Consider the following 25,876-nt stretch of genomic DNA (forward strand, 5'->3'; position numbering starts at 1 on the left):
ATGAATGTGAAAACATCCTTCCAGTGTCAGACTCTGCACAGACACCATTCAGACATCACACTGTAGGAACAGGGAGAACATGTTTGGCTGGAGGGGGACCGCTACATACACATTTAATTTAATACCCAGCCCTGAGAGACAGAAACTGACTGTCCACCTCCAGACTCGAGCAAAACAGCATGCCTGCTCTTCTGAAAAGAAGCACTATTACAACATTCTGGGAAAAACACTCAAATAGCTGCCATCTGCTGATGCAACTTCCTGCTGATCTCTTCACAACTGCTACTATATCCCTAATGTGTTATTCACACTGAAAGAAGGGCAACGTTTCTTCGTGATCTTTACTATAAGTTGGATAATGGTGAATAATGCACACAGTTAAAAGTTAATACTGAGATCTGGGAACACAAAGACATCCCTACAACAGTCTAACAAGAAAAATGGGCAAGTCTGACAATCAGACAGGCTGTAATTAAAGTTGTAATACACTGAAATTACGCTTAAAGTAGAAGTATATGCATACTAAATCTACTTGATTGAATGAGCTGTTGATGGACTCCGTTGTCCCACAATGCAGTGCACAAAGGAAACAAGCTACTCATAGCTGCAAAACAATCTGATAAGTTGCAGATGGTGGTAAAAAATAAATACTGAATCTTTAGTTGGCAGTGGAATTCCAAAGTTGCAGTTTGATTGACATTTATGCGTTGCATAATTTGAGTTACACGATCACTGGGAAGACCCAGAAGGAGGGAAACCGGGTCGAGTTCAAGCTCCTTCTTCAGAACCTTCTGTATTTCAAACAAGGTGTTGCATAATTTCATTTTAAGTACAAAAACATGAACTGGTTTCTTGTAACTGTAAAAAAAACACAACACTGACAATTACTATCAGGACATACTGTAAACTATGTATTATAGTGCTAGGACACTACTCATGTATACAGTTTTTGGCTGTATGCAAGGGGTTAATTGTTTTGTAAAAGCATCAACCGGTATTTTGTTTTCAAAACTGTGTTTGGCAAAGATTCACCTTCTTTGTTTTTTGTTTCGTAAGCTGTGACCAGAAGATTTGTCCACCCACAAAAGCACGGTTTGTTTTCTCAGCTGTGAGCAGCGACTCCATTTCTGTCCATCAACACCACGGTTTGGAATCAAGAGATTTTAGTGTGCATGCTGGCATTTTGAAAGAACGAGCGAGATGCATACATTTTAGCGTGCAACTGGGACGCAGCTTCAGTGTCTGGTGGATGTAGTTCTTTTCTAGGAAAGATCTCACAGGATGCGATGAATTTGAGCTTCCTGTTTGTTTGGTATACAGATATTTAGGTATGTGGGTCACAGATGAAGAAAAGAGTGCTACTATTAGAATGGCTAACCTGAGCAGAGCATCCGAGGACACACACACTGAACAGACACTGGCAATCTCATGAGCCATCGGCTGTGCTCGTGTTGCTCCTGTCCAGCAGTAAGGGGACGGGGGAGCACACATCTTTCCAGCCGTTCCAAAATCCCAATCCTGTCACCATGGCTGAAGGCTTGGCTTGCCCATTGAATCCCCACAACAACAAAAAACCACAGGATGTGTGGAAATAGTAAAAGATTGAAAATAAAGAGCAGGGAGATGAGGTCCCTATCTGTGATGCAATAAATATGTGTTTCTTAATTAAATGTAAAGCTCTTCCAGTATGTTTTAGTGCCATTTTAAAAGTATTACATATATTTTCATGATTATTGTGATAATATCATCACAATTATTTTGGCCAAGGTCATCGTGACATTAAATTTCATTAAAATCATCCCATGCCAGCTCTGACTGTATACATATTGTGGACAGTTTTCCTAAAATTAGATTCAAATAAATCCTGATATATCGCCTTGCTTACAGTATTGCAATATATTGAATTGTAACCCCAAAACATGTCACTGCCTTAAACAACAACTGTTTTTATATGTTATTTTGCATACTTTTAAAATATTGTGATACTGCATCGATATCGTATAAATATAAACACTGTGACTTATCACCCAGGCCTACGATAATGCTTCCTTGACATGGATGCGTCTTCTTACGTTGACCTTTTGTCCCTGCAACCGTAGAAAGACTCTAACCAAACTGCATAACTTACATATTTGACAATAGGGGAGGATCAAAATATTTGGTATCTGCTTGTTATCAGTGCATCACTAAACCTAACAGTGAGTTGTTCACATCATCTGACCCATGATATGATGCAAGCCAGTCAGCTGACAGTGAGACACAGACAGATGTGTAACACAGCACGCCAGAATCAGCTTTTCAGAGTTATTAAATCTTCTTCATTAGTGCAAGATAATTAGCATTAAAGACAGAGACCTTCATTGAGAAGAGTGGAAGCCTCCGCGCTGCACTTTCCAGCACTGAGCAACAGCAGCCTTGCCCACAGATGCTGGCGGGCGTCCCCATGTGATATTTACTGTTCCCCAGTGCCTTGCCGCCCCACCATTTTACAAGGCAAGTAAACACAACATCAGCACACAAGGTGGGACAGCATGGCCTACAGATGTGCAACAAAAGCAGTATTGTGCAACAGCGTTATATAGCTCCTGTTAAACTGTCAGCATTGTGGGCAGAGCTTTTGAAACACTCAGGATTGTTGCTTGCCTGCAAAATGCAACTTGACTTGGAGAGCAAGATGTGTACACTCATTTTTCTGTTTAATTTAGGAGAAACTGCTTGTGCATAGGCACGGACAGACATAAATGGTGTAAAGCATTAGACCTTTTTTGTATTTTTAACCAGACAGCAGAGTTCTCTCTGATCTCCTGACAGCTCTGCTGGTGGTCTGTCAATGCGGCAGTTGGAAACATACAGCCAGGACCTCAGCTATCAGCAATTCAAAACATCATTAAAAAAACGTTCCTTTTAACATTTTAATACAACGGAATGTTTCATGAAGTAACAAACTCTGCTGTCTGTTCACATTAGTCACAACCGAGGGATGAAGAAACACAGAAAAAAAAGTAAAACCACACGCCTCGAATTTGATTTGACCCTGCGTGCCAAAATAAAAAGCTGTTTGAAAACGAGGCAAACGTTAGACAAGTATCACGCGCTAAAAACCGAAACTATCTAGCGATAGAAAACTATAACGTTAGTGGTTTACTAACACTTCAGGATATGCGACAGGTCCTGCACACCTACACACTTACACAGCGGTCCTGTCATTTCGCAACAGAGCTTGCAGCTCTAAATCAAGTGCCCTCATTTTTTCACTATTTAAAAAATGAGTTTACATTTACAGCCGAATAAACCGTAAGACAGTGGGAAATGTTCATGTGAAATTATTTAATTCGGTTTTGTCCGAGAAGCCACAAGAATCAGAAAATGTCCTTAATATGTCAACATTTTGTAGGAGCCCGCCTGTTTTCCCACTATCCTCTTCTACTAAAATGTAGCGAGGAATGCGGCGGCAACTACGACGCATAAAAGTTTATCAAATTAAAAGCTGTCTTTTTAAAGATGTACGGATTAAAGAAAAATTTACAGTATGCCGAATGAAGCAGAACATTTTACAATTTTATAAAATGCTACAAATGATTCTGTCCGATGTATGTGCGTTTGCCGAAAAATAATACAATTACTGCCAATTTTTAAAAGTAGTTTGGTAAAGTGTTCCCTCCTTAACGACATGAACAGCACATCCGAGCTCACAGTCAGTCAACTTTCCACAATGCTAATGCTGTCAGTTAAAACACTAAAACACAAAAGACGTTTTCGTCGCTTTACTCACCCAAACTGTTTGTAGAGGAATCCATAATCCGAAGTTTAAGTAGCTTGAAGTTTTTCTAGGGGTACAGCCTGAACTGAGGTGGGTTTTCCATGCTGAGAGAGGAGTGTCAGAAGTCACACACTGGGGACTGTCAAACTGCCAGGGTTAGCAACAACAACACCGGAAACGGGTAAAGTTTTCCTGTAAATAAAGCGCTATTGTTTATTAAACCACACAAAGCATTACAATTCAATTCCTAAATCACGTGCACGTGTAAATGTAGTGTGGAATAACTACAATTACAATGATAAAATTGAATAAAATAACTTAGTAAAAAACAAACACATCGCTAGTTGAAGGAATGAAAGCGTCCCCCGGAAGTCCTAGACCTCAATATGGCTACCTTGACGCCATCTAAGCACCATGCTGAGATAATGTCAAAGGTTCCATAATTTTAACTAACTCTAACACTTATTGCCTCAGTCACTGTGACTCAGTAAACAGTACTTATATGTAGTGTACTGTGTACCAGAGTAGTGCCGTTTGAAACTTGCAACACAACTTTTTCAGGCTCCCTCAGTGCCTGTCAAATAAAAGCGGAGTCTGTATTTGTTAGGAAGGCGTTTGTCACCACCAGGCGGCAGGGTTGTATAGCGCACGCGCATCTTAATTAGACCTAATTGATACTTAAAACATAAAGTTAAACACATTTAACCTTTTTATTAGGTTTTATTTGCCACACGTTTGTTTAAACATGTTAGTTTTAACAAAGTCTAGTGCACATTTGCTCCCATTTTGCCTCCACAGCAAGAGGAAACGTACACTTAATATATCTTTTGCAAATATAGGCGCCAAAATACATTTACGACACATCAATTTAAGAGGAATATATGAAAGAATTCAATACCCCAAAACACGTATTAACTGTAAAGAAGGATGTATAGAGTCGGGGCTTGCGGAAACTGTTTGCGATGTTTATGTTGTTCGGGGGAAGCGAATGTGTGTGGCACCAGGATGTTAAGCCGGCTTTTCAACATGGAGGTGTCCACGGAGTGATTTCTGAAGGAGACTAATTTCTTCGTACGTTCGTCAGCATGAATGGTGTGTACAAGTATATCTATATATGTCTAATATGTATATAAGGCATGTATTACAGAATATCAGTTCTTTATAATAATTGCGCGACACTTTGCCTTAATACGCCCCAATTTATGTGTGAAACCTCATTCAATAATGTGTCAGTTTAATGGTTTTATACCTCTTGGTAAATATTTATGCGCGATATAAGTTGACTAAAGAGCGTTTATGAATAAATCGGGGCCACTCTTCATATCGGCTTACATAAATTCATCAAACATTATTTTTACGTCATTTAGTTATGTAAACATTTAGTCAGTCACAATCATCTTCCACAACTACAGACATTGTGCTGTCATTATGGGAGTAAAATAGACTAAGTTACCTTAAATGCTGCAATTGATTTGAACATCTCTGAATGTTGTCCCTGTCCTGTTCATTGTCCCTGTGCAGTTTTGTTTCCTGAAGGTCAGTGTGTGATGGCTCTACCATGAAGTGTGCCCGCTGCCTGCTCCAGCTGCAGGGTCTCAGACTGGTGGGCCAGTCAGCCAGTTCTGCTGCTCAGTATGGCACTCTGCTCCAGTCAGCCTCCTCCACTCAGCTCAACTTTCTACATAACACCCAGCACCAGGTATACATCAGTCTGTACACATAGCATCCAGACTCTGTTTAAAATATTGGTCTTTAGTGAAGCACAGGTTATTAGGAAAGGCAGAACAGCACATAAGGATGACTCAGACCTTTCCTGATTGATGAGAGGTCAGTCTTCAATTCTGGATACATAAATACTGATATACCTTTTTCCTCTGTGCCATATAGCTCAATAGTTGTCCAAACACTATAAAAAAGACATCACATTACTGCGCTGGGTGACATGTTACTTCATTGCCATGAACACAGACACTATAGTTTATTCTGACTCAATCCCATATACACCGTGCCAGAACGTACGCTGTACATAGAGTGCTGAGCTCCATATGAACAAAGTCCACTGTCATTTGTAGGTGTTGAGGCGTTTCCATGGAAGCCCAGCATGTGCAAAGAGTCGACCTGTACGGGCTGAGGTCATCAACGAGGACAACAAGAAGAGCGACGGGTCTCTGGTCACCTACGATAACCTGTTTGAGCAGGTGACCAAGGAGGCCAAAACCAAGGCCACGTTTATCAAAGTGGTGAATGTCTTCCTCAAGAGAGACGTGAGGCGGCGGGGTCACGTGGAGTTCATCTACGCCGCTCTGAAGAAGATGCCAGAGTTCGGCGTGGAGAGAGACCTGGAAGTCTACAACAAGCTACTGGACGTTTTCCCCAAAGAGGTGTTCGTGCCTGTAAACTTTGTCCAGCGGATGTTCAACCACTATCCCCGGCAGCAGGAGTGTGGAGTGCAGATACTGGAGCAGATGGAGAACTATGGTAGGTGTCTCTTACAGTCTGATTATGGAATTCCTGGAATGCTTTGGAATTTAGAGAGGGTTATTCCAGATAGAGAAATGTATACAGCAGTGCCTGTCTGTCTTAAGTTTGAATGATTGTATTTCAGGTATCATGCCCAACATTGAGACCAAAGTCCTGCTGGTCCAGATATTTGGACTGAAGGGCCACCCCATGAGGAAGTACCAACGCATCATGTACTGGTTCCCCAAATTCAAACACATAAACCCCTTCCCCATCCCCCAGCAGTTGCCTGAAGACCCAGTGGACCTGGCTCGCCTTAGCCTGACTCGCATCGCTAATGACCGGGACGCTAAAGTCACTGTGTATCAGGTACAACCAGCTTCAGATTGGACTTAAGGGAATAGGTTTTCAAATTTGGGAAAATAAGTGATTGATTTTGATCTCATGTCTGTGAGCTAAATGTTCTACAAGGAGTTTTAACTGGTTATGAAACAGTCTCAGTTTAATACTAATGCTTCTATATGAGCTACATAAACAAACAAGACGATCAGAGAGAAGATTGGTTATTTCTATGGCGTTATTATTAAAGCTGCAGTAGGTAACTTTTATAAAAAATATAAATATAAAAAAAAAATCATATTCTTTAAAAACTTTCACTATATCCTGACNNCAAAATATTGGAAACACCTCTCAGGGTAACACAATAAAATTCAAAAGTAGCACATTGAAATTTAAATGTAAAATAAAGAAAACATTAAATTTAAAGCAAAAGAAGCCTATTAAGTCTGTATGATTGTTAGAAATGATAAAAAAAAATACATGATACAGACAGAGAATTGTATAAAAAGTTCCCTAAACTGGAAATAATCTGCTCAAAATTCATCTAAATCACTCGTTTTACATAAACTATTCACTATTTGAGTTAAATATACAGTTTTGAATATAGTATAAAACATCCATTAAATCCCTTAAGCAGGGAGCGTCAGGTTACTAAATGATAGAAAAGGGGTCTGTTAAGGAAAAGGGTTGGGAACCACTGGTTTTACCCATTATGATCGGATGACATGTTGCGTATATTAAACAAAAACTGAACATTATAGTCATTTTAGCTTTCAGCTTCGTTGTTTTGCTGTTTTCTGATCAAAACTCACAGTAGAATGAACAAACTAGCTGCACACACCAACGTCCATTCCAAAAAAAAAAGGGGTCATTTTAAAATGTGGAGGCTGTTTTGTTGTCATCATCATGTCTGTGTCTGCTTTTAAGGTCATTTCCTGCTAACTTTGACCAAAGGCTCTCCTTTTGTTCTACCTGCCACTGATGCTGTATTCCCCTCCAGGCGGTGTGTGTACCTGCTTTGGGATCCAGCGGTGTTTCCCTGCGGTGCAGCCTTTCTGATCGAGGAAAGCGTTGAAATCTATTGTCTTTATGCAGCAGCAGCTCCAGTACTTATAGCTACACAAAAAAAGAACAAAGTGTCACAGGTTAGAAACCGAACGGCTGCACCAAGCAGCAGTGTTACCACATCAATGGGAGAGTGATGCTCATATACTTTGTGTGATTCAAAGAGCAGTTCTGTTTGTAATATTGCATATTTGTTTATAGTTTCAGATCTTTAATTAACTGTCTGATCTTCCTTTTTTTCTTCATATTTTAGCTTTTATGTTTTTTGCTTTTCTTACACGGCCTTCAGTTTAATTTTGTTTACATTCCTTCTTTTGTAGAAGCCTAAGCCTTGTCTAATTATAGTTTGAAATGAGAGTTGTGCAAATAAAGATTGTAATTATGATTTTGTTACGGCGGATTATGCATAATGCCTCTGCAATGTCCGGAGTGAAGAAGTGGAAACACACAGCAGTCATTTTAACTCTTTGTGTATTACCCTTCGTGGAAGACGGGACCTCCGGGGTGGTGGGTGCAGACCGCCGCGTCTGTCTCTGGGCCTTGATAGACCTACGACACACAAACACAGTGCGGATGATGATGATCAGTAATGTGTAACGGACACGCCTCTGATCATCGGTCACACAATAAGGTCACCAGTCGAGTGTGTGTTTGTCTGAATGCTACGTTTCTCGATCTTGTTTTGCAGACGGGGTCACAAAAGATCATCATTTTATGCCTGAGCTGGAAGAGTTTGGATTATTTTACTTTAAAGCAGCAGTAGACAACTTTTTATATTTGCTGAAACTTTCACTATATCCTGACAGAAGTACATGAGACAGATAATCTGTAAAAAATCAGGTTCCTCTGGCTCCTCCTCTGACTAGCTCCTAATGGAATTTGTGAGAATCCACCGGGCCTAAACAAAAATAACCAAGCCGAGAAAGATGAAAAGACGCTTTGGGTTGGAGGCTTGAAGGCTCTGATTGGTTGTTTCCATTCAGGCCGGTGAATTCTTGCAAATACCATTAGGAGCACTAGGAGGAGCCAGAGGATTCCCTTTTGAAATCAATTAAATAAGGCAGTAGAAAACACTACTGCTTTTGTCTATAGTGGCTGAATCAAGACAAAAGGAAAGTTCCTTGTAGGGGCTTTAAGTATAGATCTGGAGTCAGGATTTGGTTAGCCTAGCTTAGCATTGAGGATTGTGGACAGCAAGCAGCAGAACTATTAATTATTTGAGAAAACAAAAATAATGTGACCAATTACAAAATCTGAAAATTATGTATTTTTTTATTTTTTCTCTTCCCACTAGCTGCCCTGTACAGACATCACAGAGAGTGGGGAGCAGATCACACTTCCACATGTAATAGGTATGGAAACATCACACATTAATGTGCTATAGTGGTTTCACAGCATTCCGACTGCTCATGGAAGTCTGGGATTAAGAGTACATTTTAGTATACTGCTGAGATATATTCAAATATAATAAATACAAAATTGCAGCAGAAGAGTTAGTGGAAAAGAAAAAACTAGAACCAGGAATTCCCTCCATCTTTAAACTGTTACATTAGTACAATGTTGGGATTATATCCATGTATATCCAAACTTTTGTTCATTGTCTTTGTTTCCTTGCCTTCCTGTGTTGACCCAGGTATCCAGAGCCCCAGCCAGATGGAGCTACTGGCCAAGCATAACCCGAGCAAGCCAGTGTTTGTGGAGGGCCCCTTCCCTCTGTGGCTGAGGAAGACATGTGTGTACTACTACATCCTCAGAGCTGACCCCACACCGCCTGACGAGAAGGTGGGAAAACCTTCAGTTGTTTTTATTATTAAATTACAGTTATATATGTATTACTTATACGATGTGGTTTTTGTAACTTTAATCCTGCCTACATTACTTAATTTAATTCCTCCCTAAAAAGTCACTAAGAAGATTGCCTAATGCAGACATTTTTAACCAGCCCACTGGGGGGACGCTTGTGGTGTGTGGAGACAGTGATACTAATATTTAGATGAAAATAATAATGTGGTTTTTTTTTTTAATTCTAGTTATTTTTAAATAACTAGCAAAATAAACATTTTAAAATATTGTATTTTAAAAATACACTGGTTACAGCTGAATATTATGCAACTGATAGCTAGCTAGTTCCCTCAGATGCAGTGACACAAAATGGATCGGTTTTTGAAACAAAAAAAGTGATTAAATTAAATCTGGATTTATTGCAGGCAGTGATGCTGAGCCGAAAGCACATTGTGTTTACTGGGGTTTAATCCTGTCAAATGAGGCGCTACAACCATCAAAATGGGATGTGCTTCAGACACAACAGAAAGTCATCACAACATTAACAACTCAATCTAACTCTGCTTTGAAAGCTAGCTATATGGTATATTTATCTTGGTCAGCTGACAGTGGTATTTATATATATTTATTATATTAGATATTTATAGTGCAGTTTTTTTCCCCTTTATTTGGGAAGGTGGTCCCCGGAACTTCAGAATCAGAAGTGGGGTAGTTATAGATTGCTCTTCTCATCTATCTAAATGAATGAGTTTCTCTTTACTTTTTGGGGAAGTAAAGAAAGTCTGTTGTTTGATGTGCAAAATGCGATGCAGAAGCTTGTTTTACCCAAAAGTGGACGTGGTTGTTCTGAAGACAAGAAAGTGAGGTACGGCTGCTCTCATCTATAAGTGAATTGTGAGTAATGTAGGAAGTCCTTTCCTCTCACAGAAGCTCCTCTGATCTTCCCAACGCTCGTGAACAATGCAAAGCAAAGAAAGCATCAAAGCTACTTTCCTTCCTATTTAATGATTCCCAGCTCTTATAGCAGCTGACACTCAGACACTTCTCAGGAACATTCCTGATCAAAACTGACCCTTGCTCAACTGCATCCAAAAAATAGATATTTAGCGTGCACAGTGGTAGACACTGAACTCTGTCTCCATCATTGCTGCAGAGACTTGTCTCAGACTCTAACAGCTGTATATGTACTCCCTACACAGGTAGAGGAGCCCTATGATCCAGAAAGGTGTTTCTTCTATCCTCTGCAGCTAGACCTGGATTTGGACCGTGACTTGGGGGAGGAAGAGAGCTTCGATGTGGAAGACTGTAAGATACTGACACTGAAGCTGTCAATTGATTGTTCCTGCTGGTGTTCAGAGCTGATGTGGTTATTCAGTTGACATCCAAATTAATGTTGGTCTTGTCACTTTTGTGTCTTGTATCCAGTGGATGAGGGTCCAGTCTTTGCCATGTGTATGACCAGCAGGGAAGACGAGGCCACCCTCAACCAGTGGATCTCTGGCCTCCAGCAGAACAACCCCATCCTGGGTCAGGTCCCCACTCTGTTCCGCCTGGATGCCAGGCCCAAGGAGCTGCAGGGGGCAGCTGACACAGAGTCAGGCCACCACCACCAAAGGCCAGACCCAGAGACCCAGAGGGAAGAGAGACAGACTGAAAAAGAAATTGTAGAAGACGAACCGCCGAGGAGAAGCCAGGGGATGAAACAGTGAACAGCAGTCAGACTGTGTGGTTGAGACTGACAAAAGTATCATGACTTAGTGTATGGCTGATGTTAGAAGTGTCCATGCTGGGTAAGATGCTGAACTAGTGCTTCATTTAAATATAGAACACACAAGCTTAGTAGAACCTGAGGATTACTCTGATTAATGTTAATCAGTAATCAAATAAACTACATTAAAAATGCTTCCTCATTTTAATCTGTGTAAAATATTGCAGAATATACATTTTAATTAATCTTAAAGGTGCAGTATGTAACACTTTGGAGGATCTATTGTCAGAAATGGAATATAACATTCATAGGTATGTTTTCATTAGTGTATAATCATCAGAAAATAGGAATTGTTGAGTTTTCATTACCTTTGAAAGAGCTGTTTTTATCTACAGAGGGAGTGGGTTCTTAGGTGGGTTCCTTCGTGTTTCTACAGTAGCCCAGAACAGACAAACCAAACACTGGCTCTATATGGGGACTTTTTGCACGTTTCGTCCTGAAAAAAAACTACAATGAGGTAGTAGGACAATTGTGGTGATGGCACAAAATGTAGCTTGAGCTTCGATAAATGGCTTATCCAGCCAGAGTTTCAGAGTAAAGTCCAACTCCAAGAACAAATGAGACCATTATTGTGTTAAAAAAGATCTCAAAGAATAAGCCCAAAGGTAGAAAAGGTTTATTACTGAAAAGGCATTTAAACATTCCCTTTGAACTGGTAAACAAGTCATCAAGTCAGAATTACATTCTCAGAAGATAGAATAGCTCGCTCCCTTCAAGCTATTCACACTGTGTTGTGGCTGTGTAAGCAGTCTCCTCCACAGCTTTGTGCTCAAACAGAAGATTATTTCAGCATTTTTACTCTTAATGAAAATCATCCAAAAACATGGGAATGCATTCCAGAGTTCATCTCCAATATACAATTGTTCATCCATTTACTACTCATGCAGGAAAGCTTTTGGATCCTCAATACTCACAAATGACAAACTTCTGTCTAACATGGAGCTATCTACGGATGTGAATAATGCATCATTAATAATCATTATATAAGAGGAGATTCAATAAATAATAAATAAAGTTGCTCAAGAAATGCAAACGGCACAGTCAAAGGAAAATTTGGCATCTCATAACCACTTAAGTATTTTGTGTATTTACAGTGCAGATGGTTGATGCTTTGTGATACATGGCGAAGCTGATATGACCCGCGGGAGATGATGAGAAAGTTACCGTAAAAAAAGTTACAAAAAGTTGTCAGAGGAATATACAGTGGGGAGAACAAGTATTTGATACACTGCCGATTTTGCAGGTTTTCCCACTTACAAAGCATGTAGAGGTCTGTAATTTTTATCATAGGTACACTTCAACTGTGAGAGATGGAATCTAAAACAAAAATCTCCAGTACTCGTGAACCTTTTGTTACCCTGTATACAAAACACCTGTCCACACACTGCCACGCAGCCCGGGCACCGGCAGTCAAACAAACTCCAACCCCTCCATCCCACAATGGCCACTGACCCAGACGAGCTGTGTAAGGACACGTTCAGGGCCAAAACTGTAAGACCTGCAACAAGGCCTGGGATGGGCCCCTAAAGACAATAGCAAGCAGCTTGGTGAGAAGGCAACAACCTGTGCGCCAATTATTAGATAAATGGAAGAAGTTCAAAGATGACGGTCAGTCCTCCCTCGGTCTGGGGCTCCCATGCAGATCTCACCTCCCATTGGGGCATCCATGATCAGTTCGAGGAAAGGGTGAGCGGATTCACCCAAGATACACACCGCTCATGACCATCATAGTAACAACTTAAAGCCAGCGCTGGTTAACAAATCCGTGGCAGCGGCAAGCGGACACAGGTCCCCTGCTCAAGCCCAGCGCCAATGTCCAGGCCCCGTCTGAATTTTGCCACTGACCGACTCTGGATGATCCCAGAGGAGGAATGGGAGAAGGTCATCGGTGGCTCTGATTGAGACAAACAATATGACTTTTTGGTCTAACACTCCACTCGCCATGGTTTGGAGGAACGCAAGAAGGGATGAAGTACCAAACCCCAAGACACACACGGCATCCCTATACCGTCGAAGCGCAATCGAGGTGGAAAACCATCCAATCTTTGGGGATGCTTTTCTGCGCAAGGCCTGCGGGGACGACTGGCACCGTACTTGAGGGGAGGGATGGGATGGGGGCCACTGTTTGCACAAACTGGCCAACCCAATCGCTTCTCATTAAGACATTGAAGAATGGGTCGTAGCTGGTCTTCAGTACTGACAACGACCCCGAAACACACAGCCACGCGGGCAACTAAGGAGTGTCCGTATGAAGCATCTCAAGTGTCCTGGAGTGGCTACGCGAGTCTCAGACGCCCTCGAACCCAACATAGAAAATCCCCTTTGAGGCGAGGCTGGAAAGTCCGTATTGCCCACGCGACACCTCTTGTCCTCAACCTGCATGGAGGAAGTGGCCAAAACATGTGCAAACGAGTGGTCAACTGAACTACAAACGTCTGACTCCTGTAATTGCAAACAAAGGTTTCTGTACCAAATATTAAGTTCTGTTTTTCTGATGTATCAAATACTTATGTCATGCAATAAAATGCAAATTAATTACTTAAAAAAATACAATGTGATTTTTCTGGATTTTTGTTTTAGATTCCATCTCTCACAGTTGAAGTGTACCTATGATAAAAATTACAGACCTCTACATGCTTTGTAAGTGGGGAAAACCTGCAAAATTGGCAGTGTATCAAATACTTCTTCTCCCCACTGTATATATGGTTCAGGGTTTAAAGAACAGCATGGTGCTGTACCACATACAAAAAACAGTTCAGGGCGCCCATGCAATTATCTGATAAGGGTCTAGAACAGTCTTGGACCTGAATGCAAGCCTGTCTGCAAAGCAGAAAAAAACTTTATACAAAACTGAGAGTAACTGTTATCTTAAACAAATGAACTACAGTATAAAGTATGTGTTTCTTTTCTTATAGCTGGATGAACAGGGGGTTTAAATCTAAATTTAATGTAGAATTTATCTATCAATGACATCTATCAATGTCACAAACACATCCTGACATTGTATTTAACGTTTAACACATTTTATTCATCAGTTGAATTGTTCAACAATGTTTGATGTACATTAATTCTGCATTTGAAACCAGCGATATATTTAGGATAGTTTGCTTATTACTGAATAAGGTACAGTGGGTCTGCAGAAGTTAAAGCTGCAGTAGGTAACTTTTATAAAAAATAACTTTTTGTCACAGTAGAACATCAGACAGGTAATCTGTGAAAAAATCAGGTTCCTCTGGCTCCTCCTAGTGCTCCTAATGGTATTTGCAAGAATCCAACAGGCCTGGATGAAAACAACCAATCAGAGCCAAGAAAGATAGTTGATTATTGAGTCTCATTTCCAGGTTATCAAATAATACTGACAGTGAAAATGAGAGTCAACAATCCAACCCAAAGCATGTTTATATCTTTCTCCCCTCTTTCAGCAGATTCAGCAAATATGACAAAAAGTTATTTTAACTACTGACTGTTTATCAGTTTAGCTTAAGAAAGACTGTGTAACTTTTGAAAGAAGAAATAACATAACTCTTAGAATAGGGGTAGGCAACCTGTGACTCTTTAGCCCATCTCCAGTGGCTCCCTGTGGCTTTGATAAAAAAGATTATATGGAAATGACTAATGGTTATTTACAGTTAATTTAAAAAAGAGAGTCAAGTAAAATGTGCGTCATATGTTATGTTCTGACCTGGAGCCTTTCCTCTATATTTTGCTGAACCTCAATAGCAGTGGCTCTAGTCTTCAGTCTCCCTCGCTAGGTTTCCAAATCCCAAAAAGTCTCAGAAGAAAATAGAGAATTTAATAGTGTGTGAACAGATTTGTTTGCTTTCACCAAATTTTTGCAATGGAAATTTTGCAATATAAAATCTACGAAAATAAAAGACACTCCTAAAAGATAGTGATACATACTCTTACTTGGCCAGTATCTTAAGGTAGCTAATGTTAGCAAAATTATGAGAATCCTGGGAAATGAGGGAAAATTGCAATTATCTAGTAAATGGCACTGATGGCCACATTGGCCACTGTTCAGCAAAAGTAACACAGTCTATTCAAAGACAGGTTTTTATTGTCCTCTGATGGCCTTAATGCTATTTCAGACAAGTCTGTAGGAAACACTGAATGCTTATGGTTGTTAAAGTTTAAAATGGCCGAATTAAAGTAGAGAAAGAATATGAAAATGATTTCAATATATCAGACAGGTCTAGAATGCTTTTAGCCTAACTTAGCACAAAAATAATTTCCCAGGATGTTTTTATTTTAAATATTTTAAATATGATCACAAAATCTCAGTTGTGGCAGCTTCAATATAAAACTTGATGCTGACTTTCATGAACCCACATTACAACCCTGGTAGTAAATGAGGTAAAGCTGCTTTTCAGGGCGAATGTTCCCTATACAGCATTCTCTTTCAAGGTGACTTTCTATGAAGGTAAACAAATTGATAAAAAAAACATTACAATAAATAAATAAGACAAATAAAGCATGGGTTTTGTCTCCTGATCTGAGGTCCTCAGTTGACTCGGTCTCTGTTGTGTGCTTCTGAAAAACAAGTTAGACAGGTTTGGGAAATAAATAAAACAGCAAAGTCTTAGAAGGACAATTAAACATAATGAGGATTCTGCTATACAGTCTAACCAGTAGCTAGTTTGAGGATGTGTTTCCAACAAGCACATTTCATGGCCATCTGCCTATCAGACAATAGAATTTTTACCTCCCCTACAAAAGTTGCAAACGTGGTGCTGGAGAAAACTCATTCTACAAGACAGCCCCCACCAAGCCGGGGTCTGCTCAGGGTTTCTGCGCCATGTGCCCGGGTCAGATTGAGAAGCATTCTAATGCTAGGTGTAACTGGCCTGAGAATGATGGTACTGGTACCGTAAGGGAAACAGTGTGTCTTCCGGTGAGCTTCTTCATCCACCATATGTATAAACGTTAACAGGTGCTTGGCCTTCTCAACATGTCTTCTCTCTGTAGTCATACTGTACCTGCCAGGGCCCCGCTGTGCTGCTGGAGCTGGCTGGTGAAGAAGCGTTCCCGCTGGGACACCTGCTCGTCCCAGGCCTCAAGTATTTGCTGTTGCTCCCCTGGCTCCAGGGTCAGGGTGTCTGGGTGGGCCTCGTCGATGTGGGCCCTCACTCCTTCCAGGCTGTGTGAGTACTGCAGCTCCCCACACACCATGCACACCAGCAGCTGGTTGAGAGGATCGTAGTCCATGAGGTAGCGGTTCCTCCACACAGCATCTGAGACTGGACCTTCCTCGTTGTTGTTATTCTCATAGTCAGCGAACAGAAGCTCCGACTCATCTGAAGAGACAGTTGAGACACAGAAAGGTTTGCGTCAGTTTCACCATTCTAATGTGCATTCTTTTGGGTTCATATTGACATAGTTGATACTCCACCTTCTACTGGTGCTGTGTAATTTGAGTATGGAAATGATCCCGGGTCGGTATCCACTAAAGTGCTGTGAAAGAGAGAGAACATTCATTATTATCCTACATAGAACTGGCAGCAAGATAAATTTTACAGGAGCAATACAAATTTCCCACCTCATTAGATGTTCTGACTCCTCAGATGAGCTCACCCACTGACCAGAATCCTACACGGATTAGTCAGAGAGAAAGAAATCACTTTGAAAGAATTTGAGATTGTAATAAAAAACTGAGAATGACTATGTTCACACTGTCTCCTAATTCTGTTTTTTCTTCTTACTGTATATGACAATAAAGTAAATGTAATCTCACTTGAGGAACTTGATGGATGACATAAAATCAATGGATGCTTGTTTACATTAATTATTAAATATTAGCCATATCCAGTTCCTGTGTTTAAACTAACAACAGCTGTATGCTTCATTTGACTTTATTTACTAATTTGAGACATAAAATAAGCATATAAGTATAATCAAGTCTGCATCTACAATATCAGCCACCAAGACTGGAGGGTGAGTTAAGGCAGTGTAGGTAATGATGGAGCTTTTCTTGTTTTGTGTCTCTTTGTAGTTGTTTTTGTGTCTCTTTGTAGTTGTTTTTGTGTCTTTGTAGTTGTATTGTGTCCCTTTGTAGTCATTTTGCATCTCTTCGTAGTCATTTTACATTTCTTTGTAGTTTTTTTTGTCGATTTGTTGTCTGTTTGTTGTAATTTTGCATCCCTTAATAGTTGTTTTGCGTCTCTTTGTGGTCGTTTTTCATCCTCTTTTTAGCCATTTGAGTGACATTCAAACAAGAAATGTTAGTAGTCAACGGTTGTGGTCCAGGAACCTGTGTCCTGTGCCCAGTAGGCATGTTCAATAATCCATCCACAGTACTAATCAGCCTGTGAAAACTGAATGTCTTTTGCAGGTTTTTTGGTTTGAGCTTGGATGCTATTAATATGTCACAGAAGGCCTATGTTACAATCAACAAAACGATATCTAGTTCTGTTATGAGAATTATAGGATCTAGTACCTCTGCCATTGTTGAATTGTGAGTGCTGAGTGTTGCTCAGAGCTCCATCACCATTTAATTAAGTTAGTTAGTGATCACAATTAAATACAGACCAAATCTCTTTCTTTGTCACTTTCTATCTCTGTATCACAGCTTATTTGTGTATTGTGATAGAGAGATATCATGGATATATCAATGGTTACATGGTTTATGAACACACATGTGGACTCTATCATACAATCAAATTCCAGTTTTCAGTAAGAACGTAACCTGAGAGGGGTTTTATCATTTTATCATTTATCTGCATTCTTCCTAATTTAATATAAGCATAATAATTAGATGAAGCCTCTAAGTATTTGTGCAGCTCTTACCTGTGTTTGTAGGTCCTGGGCAGGCAGGATGGGCCTCCAGTTGTTGGAGCTTCTCCTTGGGCTTATTCCCTTTTCCCGGATGGCCTTCCTAGCTCTCTGCTCCTTCTTTTTTATCCTCCAGTACTCCCGTTTCCTCCTCAGATAATCTTCCTCAGACTCCCCTGGGATGGGCTTTGGTGGAACCATGGTGCTTATAGGTGCCAGCTTAGTGGAAGAATGTATCATATGTGCAGGGCTCTGAAGTTGGGCACAATGGATTTTTATTGGACTGAGGGTGGAATCTGGTGTTTGACCAAGGGGTTCAATGGGTTGCAGGTTGATGCTGGACAGTGGGTTGTCTGGGGGCTTCAGAGTAGGGAGGCAGGGAACTGAGTCTACATCTGTGCTTCTAGACATCCACTTTCGCGATCCTGGCATGGCTTGTTGCTGATTATCTACAGCTTCTAGATAGTCAGATTCAATCTGTGCAGGCCCAACATTCACTTTGTTTTGCTCACTTCTGGGTGAACAGGAAACACTGGCGACTGGCAATTTGACCTGGAGTGTATCAGGTGACTGGTCAGCATTACATGTTGTAGGGCTAACAACCAGGACCGTAGGAATACTGGTCACTGCAGTCAGAGAAGCAACAGATGGCCTGGGCTGAAGGGATGGTTTTGCTGGAGGATTTATACCCTTAACAGTGTTGATAATAAGGAGACCTGGAGCCTGAAAAACATTAGCAAATGAGTTACCTCAGTTTCTTACAGATGACACAAATACAACAATCAGACAATAATCTGTCTGAAACATGCACATATATGTTTGTCCTGAGCTTAAAGTAGGCCTCTCTCTGTCACACTCCCCTCTATTTTTGCTGTTCGAGTGTCAAATGCCAGACAGAGGTTTGCACTATAATGATTCAGGTTTTAGCTGAAGAAGGCACTGGCCATGCCTAAAAGCCCTGGACTCTTTGTGCTAACGAACAAATGAACATTAAATGCCACCGAAAAACACGCATAATTCAAATGTTGTAAAAGGACAAAGTCTCTAAATGACTTGTGGGGGTTTTCAGTTTCTAGTTTAGATAACTATAAATTCTGTATAATCAGACCTTCTCATTCATCAAGGGTCAAAAGCAGACAATCTCTGTTTGTTTTGAAGGTCACCCACCACTTTGGGCACAAAGGTTTCCGTTGCACACCAGATAACATCCTGAGTGAACCAGATACTTTTTCATCTACACCAGTTAATGCCACGTCATGCCATGCTATGCTTTTGTTTTGTGAACATTTGGTGTCATGCTAGGAACAAAAAAAGTACAACAAAAGTAACTGGGCTCCAAAACATAGACCAGAATTTGAGAGCTCAGAATCTTGTGAATGCTTCACCAGTGGGACTTTCCAATGGACATTTCTCACACTTACTTAGGCTTATTGTAATTGAAATGATGAGGTGCTCCAATTTTGAGCAGAGGGGTCAAACTAAAGCTCTGTATAGTCTTTGTTTCTTCTTCTAAGATTTGTCCCTCTGACTCTCTCTCTAAGATCCAATTAAATCAAAACAGTGCTGTATCAAGCATGTTTAATATTGGCTATTTATTTACTGCCACACAAGCATCTACACACTACAGATGGATCACCTGGATGTTTTTCTGGGAAAGCTGACTGCTTCCCTCTCCCGGTATTTCTGTCTGCCTTGCCTTTAACCTGGCCCTTTGCTGCCTCTTCATCAGCTTCCAGTACTCCCTCTTCCTCTGCAGGCTGGTCAGGCCGCTGTTCTCCACACTGCAATGTCGTTGTGCTGATGGAAAGCTGCTGTTTTGGCATTGTTCTTGTGCCTGACACTGTTGTTCACAGTGTTGTTGCAGTAGTTGATCCATGGATAGGTGATGTAGCTTTGGCGGCTCTGGGGAACAGCAGTTTTGATGGCCTGCTTTTTTGTTGCGAAGTCTCTGGGTTCTACGTGGTGAAGATGGGCCATCAGAGGCTTCCATGGGGTTTACTATGAAGTTCGAGGTGGTTTGGGATGAGTGCTCACAGGTGGGGTGCAGGACTACCTCACTAGAGGTAGGAAGAGGTGGTGTCTCTGTAATTTGTGGTGAGTCCTTCAGATGAGGGTCTGATGAACCTGTTTGTACCATAGCATCAGTGTCTGGCTGCCAGCTCTTTATCTCCAATGTCAGGTCAGCAGCCATAGGAGCCACCTCATCCTTTTCAAAAAAGAGCTGAGATAGATTTGGCTTCATCTCTGAATCTGAACTCTCTTCTGTTGACTCTATTTTAATGTCAGTCTGCTCACTTTTACACTCCGCCACTGTGCTAAGTGATTCCTCCAGGAGTTTCTTCATAGAGGCCACAGCTAACAGAGTAGTAGCTTGGCTGTCTGCATTCATAGCTGGGTCAGGCTCTGGCTGAGGCGCTGGAGGTGGTGTTGGGGGTTTGATATCTGGACAGATGGCTTGCTCTGGTTGAGAATTTAGGTCAACCGCTGGCACAGACTCACTCTCTTGTTTTATCTCACTTCTATGTGGTGTAACAGGCACACTGTTGTTGGGGAGAGGTTGTGCATTTCCTGTATGGTTAGAACGCCTCCTGCCTATTGGTACAGTGCTTATTGCTACTTGCCTCTGGGCCTTCCGCCTCTGTAAGGCCGCACTGACCCTCGCTTGCAAGACACCCTGCTTCAGCCGAGCAGCACGAGCTGCTCGCTGCTCACGTTTCTTTATCCTCCAGTATTCCCTCTTCTTTGCCATCTTCTCCTCCTCTGTCATCTCTGGATCCAGAGAGAGTACTGCTGGTGCACTACTTGAGACCGCCATTTTCATGACACAGCCACCAAGGTTAGATCCTGTTGTTGATCCTCCAGAGATGCCATTTTGAGGGGTCTGAGGATGAGTGAGTGTGAGCTGACTTACAGTTTGGATTGCTAACGAGAGATTAGTTGGAACAGTTGTGCTTTCAAGTTGTGTCCTTGGTCTGATTGACAGTAGTCTTGGAGGTTTGTTGACAGACTGTACAGGAAGAGACAACGAGACTTTCACCTGAGCTGGGTGGAGTGGAGGGGGAGGCTGGTTTACACGAATGGGTGCGATACTTCTCTGTTTAGTATCAGGCTGATGCTGAGGTTTTGTGACAGGGGTATTATTAGAAACTACAAGAAGTTCCTTTTCACTTTTGTGTGCTGCAGTGTTGTGATCTGTAGGAACCTGGGGAATGTTAATAGTCACTGTCCCGTCCTCTTTGATGAATCCTCCAATGGTCTCAGAGGCGTGCGTGAGGGTGCTTCCTGCTGACTGCGTAAGCGCTCTGGCCCTCCTCATCTCCTCGAGGATTTTCTGGTAGCGTTTTACTCTCCGCATCAGTGAGTCCTTCTCCTTCAACCGAGCCTTCACCTCCATCGACAGCTTAGCCCGCTGCTCGCGCTTTTTAATCCGCCAGTACTCTCGCCGTTTGGCTATTATCTGCTCAGGTGTGTCATTGGGGTCAATCTTGGGGATATTTCTGGTACCAAAGACTGAGGCAAGCAATGGGGATTTACATCTTATATTTCTTTGATTCATGAAATTCTTCTGGGCTTCGATGAACCTCTGTCTAGGTGTTTTACAGCGTGCAATCCCTCGGGAAACATTGGAAAGATAGACATAACTTGGAAACTTTCTTTGTGTCTCCCCCGGCTTTTTCACAGAAATAACATCAGATGTGATGCATGTCTGTGTCGTCCTATTCCCAGGTGGATTTTGTACGTTTATCTGATCTGCTTGCAGGTTAGCTGTAGCTAAACTTGCTGCCCCGCTTTGCAGTTTATCATTTTCCCTTTTGGCAGATGTAAATGAAGTTTTGACTCGAGTAGGACACTTCTGGCCCTCTCCTCTGGGTGTAAGATTCTGAAGAATCGTGCCACCCACAAGTCCCGTTTTTTGTGCTGTTTGCCTGTGTAACATCATCTCCACACCCTGTGTCCTTTCTCTGGTTTTAGCTATTCGAGCTGCCACCTTCGCTCTCTGCTCTCGCTTTTTGATCCGCCAGTGCTCCCTGCGCTTGGCCGCTCTCTCCTCCTCGGACTCCAGGGAAGGATGTGAGTTGCTAACACCTTTAGCCCTATGCAGGGTGACCAAGGCACTCTTTGTTCCACTCTGAGGTGTTGTGTTCGCTGCTTTGCCATCTTTTCTAACAGAAACAGGGCCATGTGAAGAAGACACAAGAATCATACCTGTGGTCACATTAGTGGGTAAGAGTTTGGGCTGAATGCGTAATGCAACTTGTGCCTTATGTTGCGTTTTGGAGACTGATGCTCCCTGCATAGACACACATGGCTGAGGTGTTGTTTTAGCGGAGCTGCCATTGGTAATTCTGGTCACTCTGACTGGAGGCACTGAGGAACTGGTGTTCAGCTGGGTTCCACTGGGTGTGGGTGAGGTAACGGCTCTGCTCACAGCACCCCTTGCTGTTAAACATTTCACTGTGGCTGCGTCACCCACAGCAGTTTTGGCTGAGATGGAACACGATGCTGGCAACTGAGGCAAGACCTTGTTGAGTTTCATTGTCTGGAGCCACTTCTCCTTTTGGTTTTGGGTGGCTTCAACTGAGCTGTTCCCCACTGTATTTCCAATCTGTAATACAGGAGAGACATTGGCTGTTTTGTCTGACTCATCATTACTCTGCAAAGGAGATGAGAAAGCAGCAAAGGAGCCAGATAAACTGGAATTCACCGCTGCAGGGGGATTTAGATGTAGGAGCTTTTTCCCTCTGTCTTGCGTTGGCTTTCTTCTCCTCTCGGACAGTCGAGCCCTCTGCTCTCGCTTCTTGTTTCTCCAGTATTCTCTCTTTTGGGCGAGGGTGGCATCATCATATTCTGCGGCAGGCCGGTAGCGATGGGACGTTGGACCACCTTTACCTTTTGCAGTTGGCATGCTATCGCCAGCTTGGACAGCCCATCAGTTCTCATCCAACAGTATTGGTTGGCTCTTCCCTTGACACACTGGTTCAATTCATCCCCTCAGTCCAGAATCCTCACTGCCATTAACTCACATGCCGTCCTTCTGTTTTATGCGGCAGTAGGTGTTTGTGCTCTGCTGAGCAGCTGCCAAATCTCTCAGACATCACATCGGAATGCAGGTGTCCTGAGGAACAGAAAACAATTCTTAGTTGCATTGTACTTTGTAATAAACCTTGCACTATGAGCCAACAGCTGAATGATTTGAGGCACCAATTTATGACAATTTGCCTATGAAAAGGAGATCCCAGCCTTCTGATACAAAAAATACTACTTTTTCGGAGTCAGATTAAAAAATCATCAATTCAATTCAAAAGCTCAGCCATAAATTAATTCAATTCAATTCAACTATACACTCAGTGGCCACTTTATTGGCTATGTCTGTACAATTTAATGCAATCCAATTAAACAGCCCATCAATTCTACCTTTAGAATGATTGATAGACAGATGTTCAGTTTTTGTTGACACTGTCAGAGACTTAATTCTTAATTTAACAGTGGTGTTGTACTATAATGGTAGGTGTTGTACTGCAGCTAACTATTTTCAATTTTGAATAGTCTGCCAATGATTTTCTCAATTAATCGTTCAATCTATATTATAGATTATAGATAGAATGCAAGATATTTTATAAAAGGCTACAAAATGTTGACAAATGCTTATAACAATTCACCAGAGTAAGTGTTATGTTAGTACTCATTAACATCTTTCATTACATAAAAGCACACATGAATGTAATTTACCTAACTTCACACTCCCCTAACTTCACACTCTCCTTCCAAGTGCGAAGGAGAAACTATGTTGGCCACAAAACGGATGGAAAATGCCCATATCTCATATGTCAGTGTTTGGTTTGTCCATCCTGGGCTACTCTAGAAACATTATGGTTCAACATGGCAGAGTCCACCATGTAGAAGAAGACCCACTCCCTCTGTAGGTAAAACGGCTCATTCTAACAGAACAAAAACATGATTCCATAATTCAGGTGATTATACACTAATGAAAAAATACCTAAATAAATAAAGAAATATTATATTACATTTCTGCCAATACATCCTTCTTAATGTTACACACTGGACCTTTAACTTCAGAAATTGTAGTGTGTGAAGTATTATTATTAGAAATCCATCTGTTAACATTTTTTCATGACAAAAAAGCACACATGAATGTCACGTAATTTACACAATACAAAATGTTAAGGAATCTTACGTAAGACACCGGATGAACATTTCAGATGTGACAATCAGCACACAGGTCTATGAGCTTTACACGTGATGAATTCTCACCATAAAGCCATGTGATTGTCAGATAATACACATCTGAGATACAAGACATAACATATGAACATTTTTGATTTTATATCACATTTTGAATGTGCCACATTTCATGTGGTTTATCACATGTGCAACATCTCCTGTAGGCACATGTGTTTTACGACATTTCACTTGTCGAAAACTTGTGAAAACACTAGTTTCACCTGTGCTTTTTGTTAACTTCAATAACATGCTAAAAAAAACCATCATACTTGGCCTCACTATAGCAAGTGCTCCATTTCCACTGACGCTTGTTTAAATGCAAATGAAACAGACAATGCATATGTAGGATACTAGAACGCCCATCTCCTCTATCACACCACTAGTACACAGTGTGAGTACATCTATAGTTGCTCCGATATGTTAATGTAACATTGGAAAACATAAATATGAGTTATTTTCATTCCGCAGCATCTTTGCTGATATAAACACGTCGTGTATGTACAAATGTGTAAGCAGGAAGCAGGAAGGAAGCAGAGTGACACTGTCCCTTTAAACCTGTCCCTTTCTATCACAAATTATATCTGTCGAGAGCCATTTTTATTCTTTATTCTCTGCCTGTTTGGTTGTAAACGCGGCGAAGCGAGACGGCTGAAGTACATTTAGCATTACATACATTTAAAACCCGCTGTATTAGAGCGCAAACCGAGCTCAAAGCGCTGTGTCTCTCAGCGGCACAATGGACAAGATCTTCCTCCTCTTGTCCACACGGACTGGCGCCTGTCTGAGTCCGCTGCCTGTCTAAAAGAAGCCAGAAAACCCGCACATTGCTGTCGTAAAGCAGCGCGCTTTGAAACGTGTGGAAGAAAAACATGCATAGCCGTTACCTTTTAGTTACACCTAACTTTCCGGGACAGTTTTAGTGAACGTTTTTTGGACAGATATTTTGCCAGGACACTGCAGCTACTTTCCGCCAGCCAGCCGTGCTCTGAGGCTGCCTTGACAACGCTGAAAAGTACCAGGATGTGGGACCTGGATGCTTGCTGTGTGTGTGTGTGTGTGTGTGGTGTGTGTGTGTGTGTGATGTGTGTGAGAGAGAGAGAGAACACTCTATGGCGTGGACACACAGAGACAGTATAGTACAACGCCCCCCTAACCCATTAAGAGGACTGCATTAAAAAGATGATTTCACAAAATTGTGGCTGTGAACTAATACACCTATGAGTCACAGCAGCATCAGGCCCAACCTGAAACTCATCTGTCATTTTATTATTTTGGAAAAGCTGAATGTGGCACAGCTAGGAGACAAATTCAATAACCAATCAAGAGACAATGCAGTGACAATGCACAGAGATGATGTAAAGCTTGCAGTAACATAGCCTTTTCCATTTTGGAACCACTGGACAAAGGTCCATTGATTTATTGCCTTTTTTTTTTTTTTTTTTTTACAGATGCCTCAATTGACATTGTGCAGAAGCCAGCAGGAGTACAGTGCTGTTTTGTGTCTGGTTTGAATAATGTGCAACAATGTGTATCATTGCTTGTAGTAGCAGGGGCGGATTTAGAAGAAATATTAGTGGGGTTCCAAGAGGGTGGCATGGAGACTTTAAGTGGTGGCAGAAATATATTCTGATTTAATCACAAACAATCACATATATCAATATTTGCAAATGAAATATTAGAACTCAAAA

The 25,876-nt window shown here is 41.4% G+C and overlaps 3 protein-coding genes across 3 annotated transcripts in view; 1 reads left to right on the forward strand and 2 right to left on the reverse strand.

The window, feature by feature from the left end:
* Positions 1-3,920, reverse strand: part of eml3 (EMAP like 3) — a gene marked incomplete in the record, with an annotated part of 43,325 nt that extends 39,405 nt beyond the window's left edge. The window contains 1 exon segment of the mRNA XM_035675062.1: positions 3,773-3,920. Within this exon segment, the coding sequence (XP_035530955.1) occupies positions 3,773-3,797 (25 nt within the window).
* Positions 3,921-4,740: 820 nt separating this feature from the next.
* Positions 4,741-11,308, forward strand: ecsit (ECSIT signaling integrator). Its single transcript, XM_035675607.1, has 8 exons — positions 4,741-4,852; positions 5,282-5,459; positions 5,833-6,238; positions 6,366-6,589; positions 8,919-8,976; positions 9,258-9,406; positions 10,606-10,711; positions 10,832-11,308. The coding sequence occupies exons 2-8, from the start codon at positions 5,319-5,321 to the stop codon at positions 11,113-11,115; spliced, it is 1,368 nt and encodes a 455-aa protein (XP_035531500.1). The 5' UTR covers positions 4,741-4,852; positions 5,282-5,318; the 3' UTR covers positions 11,116-11,308.
* A 2,295-nt stretch (positions 11,309-13,603) lies between these two features.
* On the reverse strand, positions 13,604-25,217 carry si:dkey-28a3.2. The gene is made up of 7 exons (XM_035675541.1): positions 25,073-25,217; positions 19,582-23,061; positions 17,961-18,668; positions 16,714-16,763; positions 16,567-16,628; positions 16,154-16,471; positions 13,604-15,707 (listed from the first exon to the last, which is right to left on the reverse strand). The coding sequence occupies exons 2-7, from the start codon at positions 22,849-22,851 to the stop codon at positions 15,679-15,681; spliced, it is 4,437 nt and encodes a 1,478-aa protein (XP_035531434.1). The 5' UTR covers positions 22,852-23,061; positions 25,073-25,217; the 3' UTR covers positions 13,604-15,678.
* Positions 25,218-25,876: the final 659 nt, after the last annotated feature.

The sequence above is a fragment of the Morone saxatilis genome, unplaced genomic scaffold, assembly GCF_004916995.1.
Source record: "Morone saxatilis isolate NCDOM2014 unplaced genomic scaffold, NCSU_SB_2.0 Contig4, whole genome shotgun sequence".
Taxonomy (NCBI): Eukaryota; Metazoa; Chordata; class Actinopteri; family Moronidae; genus Morone; species Morone saxatilis.